The sequence below is a fragment of the Sinocyclocheilus rhinocerous genome, unplaced genomic scaffold, assembly GCF_001515625.1.
Source record: "Sinocyclocheilus rhinocerous isolate Xijiao unplaced genomic scaffold, SAMN03320098_v1.1 scaffold412, whole genome shotgun sequence".
Classification (NCBI taxonomy): domain Eukaryota; kingdom Metazoa; phylum Chordata; class Actinopteri; order Cypriniformes; family Cyprinidae; genus Sinocyclocheilus; species Sinocyclocheilus rhinocerous.
The window spans coordinates 804,598-815,148 of record NW_015642498.1 but is presented as its reverse complement, the minus strand read 5'-3'; the positions used below and the strand labels follow the sequence as shown (position 1 = coordinate 815,148).

Genomic DNA, 10,551 nt, shown 5'->3' with positions numbered 1-10,551 from the left:
GGGGCTTCATAAAAACAGGAAAAGATCAGCCCGTTTCTCAGAGAAGGGACAGAGCTGTGTGGAATAAAGGTAAATTATGTAGAAAATAATGTGTTTCTTTTAAAACAAAGCGTGAACACATGTTAGACTGCACCCCATAAACACAATCAAGCCTAGAAAAAAAACAGTGAACCACCCCTTTAATGTTTCAGTTGAAGTTTCAGTATGTGAGCAGAAAGAGCCCATAGATTTCCACAATTGTCCAATCAGAAAAAGGTATTCCAAATTTCAGGCTGTACCTTAAGTTTCGGCTTCAGAAAACTTGGATATTTTTTATAAACATAAGAAAACAGCAGCCTGGACATTTTGCTAAATATCTTTTTTTATATTCCACAGAAAATAATGAGTAAGATGTAAGTTAACAATGACAGAGTTTTCATTTTTGGACAAACTATTAGCACATGGCTGCAATATAACAAAGAGTGAAAAATTTAAGGGGGTCTGAATACTTTCCGTACCCACTGTATGAGGATATCTTTATGGTGCTAAACTCTAGAGGTGACAGCAATACATAAAGTAGGTCTCACCTCTCTAATGGCTGTGCAGAACTCGCTCTGTAGAACCTTCTTCAGGGACTGCAGCTTGTGACCCGGGACGTCACCTGACTCCTGCAATTTTTCCAGCAGCTCAATCGCCCTGGCAACATCTGAGATGGAAAGAGAGAAAGAAAACACAGATGTGTTTGAGTAAAAGATGAGTAACTCTGTGCTTCAGAGAGAGAGAGAGAAAGAGAGAGGGTAAAGTTTGCAGTAAAGGGCAGAGAGATGGTGGAGCTGCAGCGAATCGATTGCTGGGATAATGGAAATGGACTCGCTGAAGGCCAGAGGGGCCACTGAAAGCAATCAGTGCTCTCTTTACATGAAGCAAAAGACACATCACACTGCTGCAGCTCCTCTGTTCAGCAGACCTACAGGGCACACATTCACTGGGGTCACATTCACACATTCACTTGTTTCAACAATATGTGTCTTTGCCACAGCTTTCACTGTCTGGGTCTGTGTCAAGCAGTTCTATTATACTTAGAGAGAGCTATCCATTAGCATTCCCATTCATCTCAACGGCAGTTCGACTGGCACATTTAGTCAGTAGATGTATTTGCACAGCTATAAGTGGGCTGCTTTATGCTGTTTACATGTAAGAGTGATGAAGAAACATTGGAGGAATGTGAAAATACAGACCCATGAGAGAGCTGCTACTAATTTTTTTAGTAGCTGCTTTAGAAGACTTTCATTATATGAACAAAAACACTTTACACATTCTTCAAATATCTTCAGTTGTGTTCTGCAGAACAAAGGAACTCATTCTAGTTTAGAACAACAGGAGGAAGAGTTAATGATGACAGATTTTTGGGCGAACTATCTGTTTTTTTAAGCCAAGTAGCTAAAAACCCGCTTAAATAGGCTTGTATAAAACATGGCAACAAAAATATTGAGAAAACAAACGCACATTTAATATAAGGTAGAACGGGGCAAAGTGAGCAACACATTTTGTGGAAAAAGAAATCCTAAAATCATATAAATATAGGATGTGGCAAGGGGAGTCTTTCACCTTACACTCGGCCTCCATTGATACAAATACTTCAGCTGAAGTAATATGTTCTGCATAATATTTAGGTTACTACTTGTTTAAAACATCCCCTTCAGCAAATTTTGTACTGTATACTGTTCATTTTGATAAAATAATCTGTCATTTAGAATACAGGGAAAAAAACATTAAAAAACAAAGGTTTTGAAAGCTTCACACACTGCTTAAAGGAAATCCCATAACAATCTAGTATGGGTTTACAGTAATAACAATAAAAAATATTTTTATGAATAATGTAATGTTTTTAAATATAATGGTTTCCTTCTATACATGGTGATTATCTCTAAGATGGATTAACAGCTTAAAGGGATAGTTCACCAAAAAATTAAAATTAAAATTGAAAAAAATTACAATTAAGAAAATCTTCTTTCAGATGAGAACAATCGGAGTTAAATATCCTGGCTCTTCCAAGCTTTATAATGGCAGTGAATGGCTGTTCCTATTCAATAGTCCAATAGTAGTCCAATAAAGTGCATCCATCCATCATTAAAGTGTTCCACATGGCTCCGGGGGGTTAATAAAGGCCTCCTGAAGCAAATCGATGCGTTCTAGCAGATGATGTAGGACATAGCATAGACGTAGCGTAAACTCTGAGAAGTGATGTACACGGAAGCACAGAGAGAGAGCAGAACAAAACACCGGTCACAAATTAGATGAGGATTTTGATAAAAACCAAGAGGAGTGGTCTTCCTTTGGTTCTCGCAAGACTAGCATATTCTCACTGGTGCTTACGCCTGCATCCTACATCATCTGCTGGAACGTCTCTCTCGTGAACGAGCGTACGACAGTTAGTGGTAGTTAGAGATTATGGTTTAGAAAGTTTTAAATATGGATATTTTTCATACAAAACACATCGATTCACTTCAGGAGGCCTTAATTAACCCTCCGGAGCCATGTACTTTTTATGATGGATGGATGCACTTTTTAATTTAATTATAAAGCTTGGAAGAGCCGGGACATTTTTTAATAAAACTCCAGCTGTATTCATCTGAAAGAAGAAAGTCGGCAACACTTTAGTATAGGGGTCGATTCTCACTGTTAACTAGTTTCTTATTAGCATGCCTATTAATAACATATTGGCTGTTTATTACTAATAAAGCACATATTCTGCATGACCATATTCTACATCCCTAATCCTACCCAATACCTAAACTTAACAACGACCTTACTAACTATTAATAAGCAGCAAATTAGCAGTTTATTGAAGCAAAAGTCATAGCTAGGGAGAAGTGCCCACGATAACAATATCGTGCATATTCATTACCGTGATAGATCGCATTACCGAATACCGGCACAAGTCTAGTCATAGCTAATGGTTTGTTAATAGCGAGACTTAGACCTTAAAATAAAGTGTGACCAGAAAGTAGGGTTGTGCAATTAATCGAATGCGATAGTCATGCGCATCTCGTCAGTAAAGCCGGTTCTGTGATTAGTAGTAAATCTCCATCACATACTTTCAGATGGAGCAGCACTGACAAGCTACGCAATATCACGTTCATAATCGTAGACGATTTGCCTGCGATAATGAACGCAATATAGTCAGTGAACTACGGCTCTGTGTAGTAAATGCCGCTCCATCTGAAAGCACGTGCTGGAGACTTACTACTGATCACAGAACCGGCTTTACTGACGAGATGCGCATGATAATCGCATTCGATTAATTGCACAGCCCTACCAGAAAGTCATAGACACTTAGGATGGCTTGAGGGTGAGTAAATCATGGGGTAATTATAATTTTTGGGTGACAAACAAATGGAAATCAGTCAGCTATTTATAATCACATAAATTATTGTGCCTTTAGCCCCTGCAGTAGAGGCACTTTTTACCCCAAATACCATACTTTTACATTTTCTATTGTTATTGAAAACAACAAAACTTTTGTTGTGAGTTTTTGTGCCATTTAGTTTAGAGTAAAATAAAATAAAATGCACTTTGGTGTACATATAACCATTTTGTACCCATAATAAAACCTACTATTAATCTTAGCAATATTTAGTGTCAAGGTAAGTTTATTAGCAGCTAGTAAAGGAACTTAGAGTCAGCGGAGTAAGATGCAAAATGCTGTGAATGCCTGCTGTGAACATTGCTCCTGTTATTAAGCATAGGCCTAATGGTTTTTTGTAAGGACTATGATAAAGGCGTATCAATGTGATAAATATCTTAAGGTCTAGTATGTAGTTTTACACACCCCTGTTGCTAATGATCGGAGTGTTACTGATGGTTGAGCCTCTGGTCACATTTAGTGCTCTGTAGGACTCGCGGCGATTTGTTTTTTGTGTCAAGGCAGGCATGTGGCTAATTGTGCTCGTTCATCTTTGGACCGTGAAAAATTATACCCATTTTACATAATGTGCGACTGTTTGGGGGGGATGAAATTAGACAAATCCTACCAAACTGTCTCACAAATTGACAAAAACAAGGGTCTTTCTGTCTCATGGTAGCCTTCATTAGATAATAACTTTGTTTGAACACAGACAGCAAAGCAAAGTGGGCCAGACCCGGGCAGGAACTAATAAAACCGAACCCAGCGAGACTAGAAGAGCAGACACAAAAGCTATTACAGCCTGTGGGCTCATGGGACAATAACAGATGCAACAATCTGAGCAAAATCTCTTGCAGTTTGAGGGCCTTTCTGTCAGTCACATCGAGAGGAGACTTGCAACCTTTTGCTCTAGTCTTCAAACCTCAAATGGGCGGTTTTGGTACATTTTTCATTAATATGTCACATTGCCCTAAATTTGAAAGCTTTGCTGATAAAACGATGGATGCAAATTAAAGCTCTTCTGTTATTAAAGCAGCTTAGATTCTATCAAAACCTGACAGCTAGATCCATAACTGAGCAGTGTCCTGGCATGTCCCACTTGGCTCTGGCACAGAGCTGTCAGAAGAATGTCAGCATGACATTAATCACTCTGTTGCCACTGCACGTCAGTAAAAATTGATGACTGATGCTTTTTTGTGAAAAATTAACACAGACGAGGGCATAAACTGGGGCCTCTTGAATGCTTAGATCAGTGTTATTGTATACTAAAACTACTGAAAATCTTTTTTATGAATTGAAATAAAGTTAAAATAAAATAAAAGATAAAATACAAAAAGATTTTCTCTTATATACTGAAACTGAAATAAAAAAATAAAGCTAAAAAGCTAGATTATTCCTTGGCTACTGTAATAGTTGTGTTTATGCAACTGGCCTAAGTTGATTCCTAAATTGTGAGATTGCAAGATCTGAAGAAGTCAAGTGTATCTAAACGAAATGCCTGATATCTTCAAAAATTATTTTTTTATGTTTCATGGAAAAAATAACAGTAATAGCATATAATTTTGGATTGAGACAAGAATGAGTAAATAATAAATTATAGGTAAACGATTCTTTTAACAATTTTGGCCCACCCAAGCATAGCTATGGGAATAGTATGATTTGGAAATAATGAGAAAAACAAAACATAAAAATTTTAATACATTTCTAATAATGCAGTTTATTTATAGAGCTTTTCAAGGTACTCAGTGATGCTTTGCAAGAGATAAAAATGACAAATGCAATACAATAAAACCAGTAACAGTTTTGAAGGAGCTTGGGTTTTGAGGAAGGAGTCTTTGTATGGAGGGCTTAGTGCATGAAGAAAAGGTCTTTGAAAGACATCCATTGTGAGAAAGGGAGCCAGTGAAGCTTTTGAAGGACATTGTTGATGTGGTCATGATAGCAGACATGCAGCCGAGTTCTGGATGTACTGGAGTTTAGGACTTTGGATGATGTGCCATAAAGAATGCAGAGTTAATAGACAATTCTGCATATAATAAAGGCATGAACCAATCAAAGTTCCAGCAGCAAATAAGTAGAGACAAGTTCAATTTTAATTAATTCTAACTAGAATACTCATAGCTTAAATACAAGTGTTGCATCCTTGTTGTTTCAGATTTAATCACAGATCACCCATAACACTACCGTCACAAAGCATTGCCTATGATCCATTCAAAATGGTTGCAGTACATTTCCCACTTGGTGCAGGTTTCACTTAATAAGTAAATTGAAAAGTTCAGTGGATCACACCCACCGATTTAATGTTGCACTTAGTAGTGCCATTTAGCCACACCTTGGAAGTGAATTCCTCTCTTCCTTTTATTTCATGTTCTATGTCCAGCTCACCTTAAGTGCATTATAGGATGGACTCTTGTGCAAGGCAACAGAAGGCAGTATAATAATATACAACTTTTTGTAAAAGACTTCCTGTCAGGAGTGTGCATATTATGCTTTAAGAAGCTGCTCTATAGGTTTTGGGACAGAGCCATAGGATCAATAGTAGACTTCATAATACTGACATTGTAATAAGAGCATACGCTCAGAATAAAGGACCGAAATCCGAAAGGATTTCGAAATCCTTTCGAAACTTATATACTATTCACTGCAGCTGAAATGAACACTAGAGTCATTCTTTTCTATTTCACACAATTTATGATTACAGGGGCAGATTAACGATTAATTTGTGTGGTTTCTTGCACAGTACTATGCTATGACCTCAAAACACTTTTATCATAGTGCATGATTTGTAAGCTAATACATTTTTTAAGTTTGGATCACATGACCAGCTTCATATGGCTTTTCTGATGTGGTAAAATTGCTCGGTAGCTCACCTGGTAAGGCCGGGTATGAGTCCCGTGAAGCACAAGTCACGATAAAAGAGCTTATAAAGACTTGTAGAAGCCAGATAAAATGACATAGATGATTCTGCAAATGTGTTTTTTTTTCACTCACATTTGCTTTAATTAACACTATCGGTTTGGTTTTTATAGGTGGTATGTTATTTTCAAACGTTATAGAGCATTAAACTTTTAGCATCACTCACTGGACATTTCCTTTCCGAACTGCTGCGAGACTTAACAACCAATCTAATAAAATGTTGCCAGATTCACATTCCGATGAAACCAAACATACTATTAGCGTTACTCACTGAACATTTCACTTTCAAACTTTTGCAAAATGTGCAAGAAGCAACACAAGATCATTTTGTAGAACGATATGTTCCACTGAGCCTGGGTTGCAAAATATGCAAACCGGTAGCTTGTCCATTCTGTTTTCCCAACAACAGAGTGCATGACATCAGATTAGTGAAGGTGACCTTTGCAGTCATGTCCTGTGGCAGCTTTCACAGATCCACATATGTACAGGCAGCGCCACAGCATGTGACAACCTTTACTTCATTAATCCTGTGCTGAAGCTCCATCATTACCGGCGGATTCTGCCGAGAGGATGGTCTGGAGTCGTGTATGGGGTAATGAGCCATCTTGAACATGCTGGTGTCCTTTCAGCCAGCACAGGAAACTGTGTGAACACCCCTTTTCACATTTATGTCTCATTACCGGGAGGTCAGAGGATGACCACGGATGATCTTCTGCTGCTTCTCACTTCCTGTCTCTCTCTGTGACTCATACTTCTCTTGTGTCTTGATTCAGATGTTTCTGTCTCTGTGGTCTCTCTTGCTCATTATTTTAGAAAGTCTTTGTATTTAAGCTGCTTTAAAGATCAACTTTGAGATGGAACAAATGTGTTGTACACATTACCTAAGACCTTCCTTCCTGTTTATCATGATCTTTCTATGAGTGTCACTTTGTATTAAAATGTGGTAGGGACAGTTGGGGGATAGGTTGTGCACAGATGTGCTAATTATGATGTTATGGAATATTTTGCTAATGAATATTAACTAGGATAGAACATAATTTAACATGATCTGTTACTGTTTCTATAAATACTTCTATATTGATGTATTGATCTAGAAATCAGCTCTCTAGGGGAGTATTTGCTAATAATAACATTATCATGATTAGAAATGTCCAAAATCATTTCTATTTATTTAGAAGAACCACTGCAGTTTTTTTCTTCTTCAGTTTTTCTATGTAAACATGCATAAGACTTACATCTTTGACCACTGCACTGTGCATCACTGTTTTTTCAGCATCTTGTTCAACTTTCAAAAACATGTCTTGAGACCTTGCATTCTTTCCCATTAATCAGTGGCTCCACTCTTGAGTTTATAAACACAAGAATGTATTCGGGATGAATAGCCCATTAGTTGCTATTTTTTAATTGGAAAAACAGTCCTTGTTAATTCACTGTAACATGCTTTTTGTATCAATGTAGTATTTGAATATTCTTTAGCTGGATTCCATTTATACATTGTTTTACAATAGACCTTAGCCAGGGTAGTGCCATACGTAATGTTTGACAGGAATGAAAACAAGGCTGTGATGGATAGAAATACAAAGTGTTCAATGGATTTTACTGTTATTTAACAACATTCCAGTTGCTCAGCTGATGAAACATCTTACCAAAAACTCTTAGAATATAAATATAAAACATTATCGATATAATATCAACATAAAACATTTTCAAAGTATGTTGTGTTTTCTGAAATTTGAAGGACCTTTATACAGTGCATGCCACTGTAAAGACTGTAGGCCTCATGTATCAATTTAACATAGAAATGAGCGCAGATCTGAGCGCACAAATCAGCTTACGACAGGGTTCAGGTGTGATTCATGAAACATTCGTATGACGCCAATCTGATTGTACTGATGATTGTACATTGATAAATGTGGTGGCTGAAAACAATCGTCATTTGAATATCATGCCCCTAAAAACATTGTGGTTTAGAAGCCTTGCGACATGCAGAAATGTAACCTGGCGAAAAAGAGGAAGTAATCTCATGAAAGAGAAATTGACCTTACTCCAAAAGCACGTGTTAACCTTGTAATTGCAAACAATGACATTGATTTATATGTATATTACATACCAGTAAATAGAATGAAACCCTATTTAGTTCCCCTTACTCCACAAGAAATCTTTTAAATTTAACAGTATCACAGAACAAGAATGAAAAATAAATAGCTATAAAATGATATATTAAACTATCAAATAAAACACAAATTAGGCTATAGCGGCATTCAAACGTCAAGCTAAAATGAATTTATTTGAAGTGAAACTGAAACGGCATTGGGCTCACAAGCCTCTCTCATTCGACAAAAATCCAAATGTTTCCATTTTTGCCATGTAACATTTGGTTGTTAAACTATTATTCATTATGTAAACAAGGCTTTGTACTTCACTCATGTTCCAATATCCATGTAAAACATCATCCTTCCTAGCCACCGCTCACGTCCATATTGATCAATTACAAGTTTTACGTAGAAATGACCATATGCCCATTTTTCTGTCGTACGTTCGTTTTGTAAATGAAGCCCTGTAACTCTATCCCTCTCAGCCTTGTGTTAAATTAAATATGGTGTCTCACTTCACTAAGGTCTATAAAAGGGTCATTGATGCTGACCAATTCAATCCAGAATCAAGTTGTGTCCAGGGATTTTGTTGGTCAGATGATAATTACATGGATTAGCAGGTGAAGGTTAAGTATATGGTAGTAATGATTGTGCTTTGAATATGAGGGTTTTTTCTCTAGCAAGTGCGTTCAGATGGAGTGGCATTTACTACACAATGAATCGCCTGCGATTTTGAACACGATATTGCGTAGCTTGTCAGTGGACTATGGCTCTGTGTAGTAAATGCCGCTCCATCTGATCGCACGTGCTGGAGATTTACTACTAATCACAGAACCGACTTTACTGACGAGATGCGCATGAAAATCGCATTTGATTATTTGCACAGCCCTACACCCAGCAAAACATTAAAATATCAGATTCACTCAGTATTCATCACTAAATTAATATGCGTGCTTGACCATTAGAGATGTTTTCTCTGTAAGATGTATTAAATATATCCCTGCCATTAGCAGGGATTTCAAAAAGTTGTGGAGACATAATCGGCTTTGGCAAAAAAAGTGGTCATATCTCATCGTAATTGTTCCCAAAGTTTCTTTTAATCGCATATTTGAGGGCACTGCAAGCAACTTGCATAAAATGTCTCTACTTTCTGATATCATTACCTCTGTAAACTTAACAAATGGTATAAGGAAGCAGCACACCCCTTTTTAGCTACTCAGAAAACACCTTTTACAGATATTGGTTTGCTGGGATGAAGTGCCTTAAGAGAGAGGGTGTGTGGTTGAAGGGATTATCTAATTGTAGCGGAAGTTAGCAAATCACTTACAGCACCTTTAACAAAATTGAGCTGAAACTCTATAACCTCAGGGAAGGAAATGATGTCTAATGCCTTATTAACTGTCTAAAGATCAATCACCATAATGTCATTTAGTGGGCAAAGTTATTTATACAAAATAAATGGACTGGTTAATGCATTTGTGGAGATTGTTAATGACTATATCTTCGAGGGAACACGAAACAACATTTCGAAGATAAATTCATCCATTAACAAAGTTATAAGATGAAAAAAGCCACTAAAAGCATTTCAAGCTGCCGCATCATGCGCCGCTATGACAGATAGGATTAATTCTCCATGGCGCCTCAAGTTTTTTTCTGGCTTTTAGTGAGCAGCCAAACTAGGCTTGGTTTATTAGTACAGGTCTCATCCCAATAAAGTCTTTCCTCACACATCTGAGTGACGCATGGCATCATTTAGCAGGGAAAGGAAACATCGTAGCCCACATTGTTATTCCAAGAGCTAAATTTGTGGGATTCAGATTTGCATGGTGGCAGCTCAAGGCCCTGTGTTGATCTAACCTGGGATTTATGTCACATCTACTAGCGTTGGCTCACAATCAGGACATTTAAAGGGTCTGGTGTACACACTCTAGGTTTGTGATTGGTACATTCAACTACATTACCATGGAGACCGGTAAGTGCAGCGGAGGGGGCTGCAAATGCGTTGGCAATGGAGTGGAAGAGTACATTATGTATCTCTTCTCGTAACGTGTGGTCTTCCAACAAGAAATAAGCCAGAGTGATTGCGTAATTTTGCGCCTTTAAATGTAAAACCCACATGGGGATGCCTGCCCACATGGCTGTGTGAGTAAGCATGGG

The 10,551-nt window shown here is 37.5% G+C and overlaps 1 protein-coding gene across 3 annotated transcripts in view; it reads right to left on the bottom strand.

Moving 5' to 3' along the window:
- LOC107755905 (protein lin-7 homolog A) overlaps positions 1 to 10,551 on the bottom strand; it is a 70,509-nt gene that overhangs the window by 40,752 nt on the left and 19,206 nt on the right. For all 3 annotated transcript variants that reach the window (XR_001641751.1, XM_016572859.1, XM_016572858.1), the window contains exon 2: positions 567 to 685. Coding sequence is in view for 2 of the 3 variants with exons in the window: in XM_016572859.1 (XP_016428345.1) it covers positions 567 to 685 (119 nt within the window). In the remaining variant the exon portion in view is untranslated. The remainder of the gene's footprint in view (positions 1 to 566; positions 686 to 10,551) is intronic.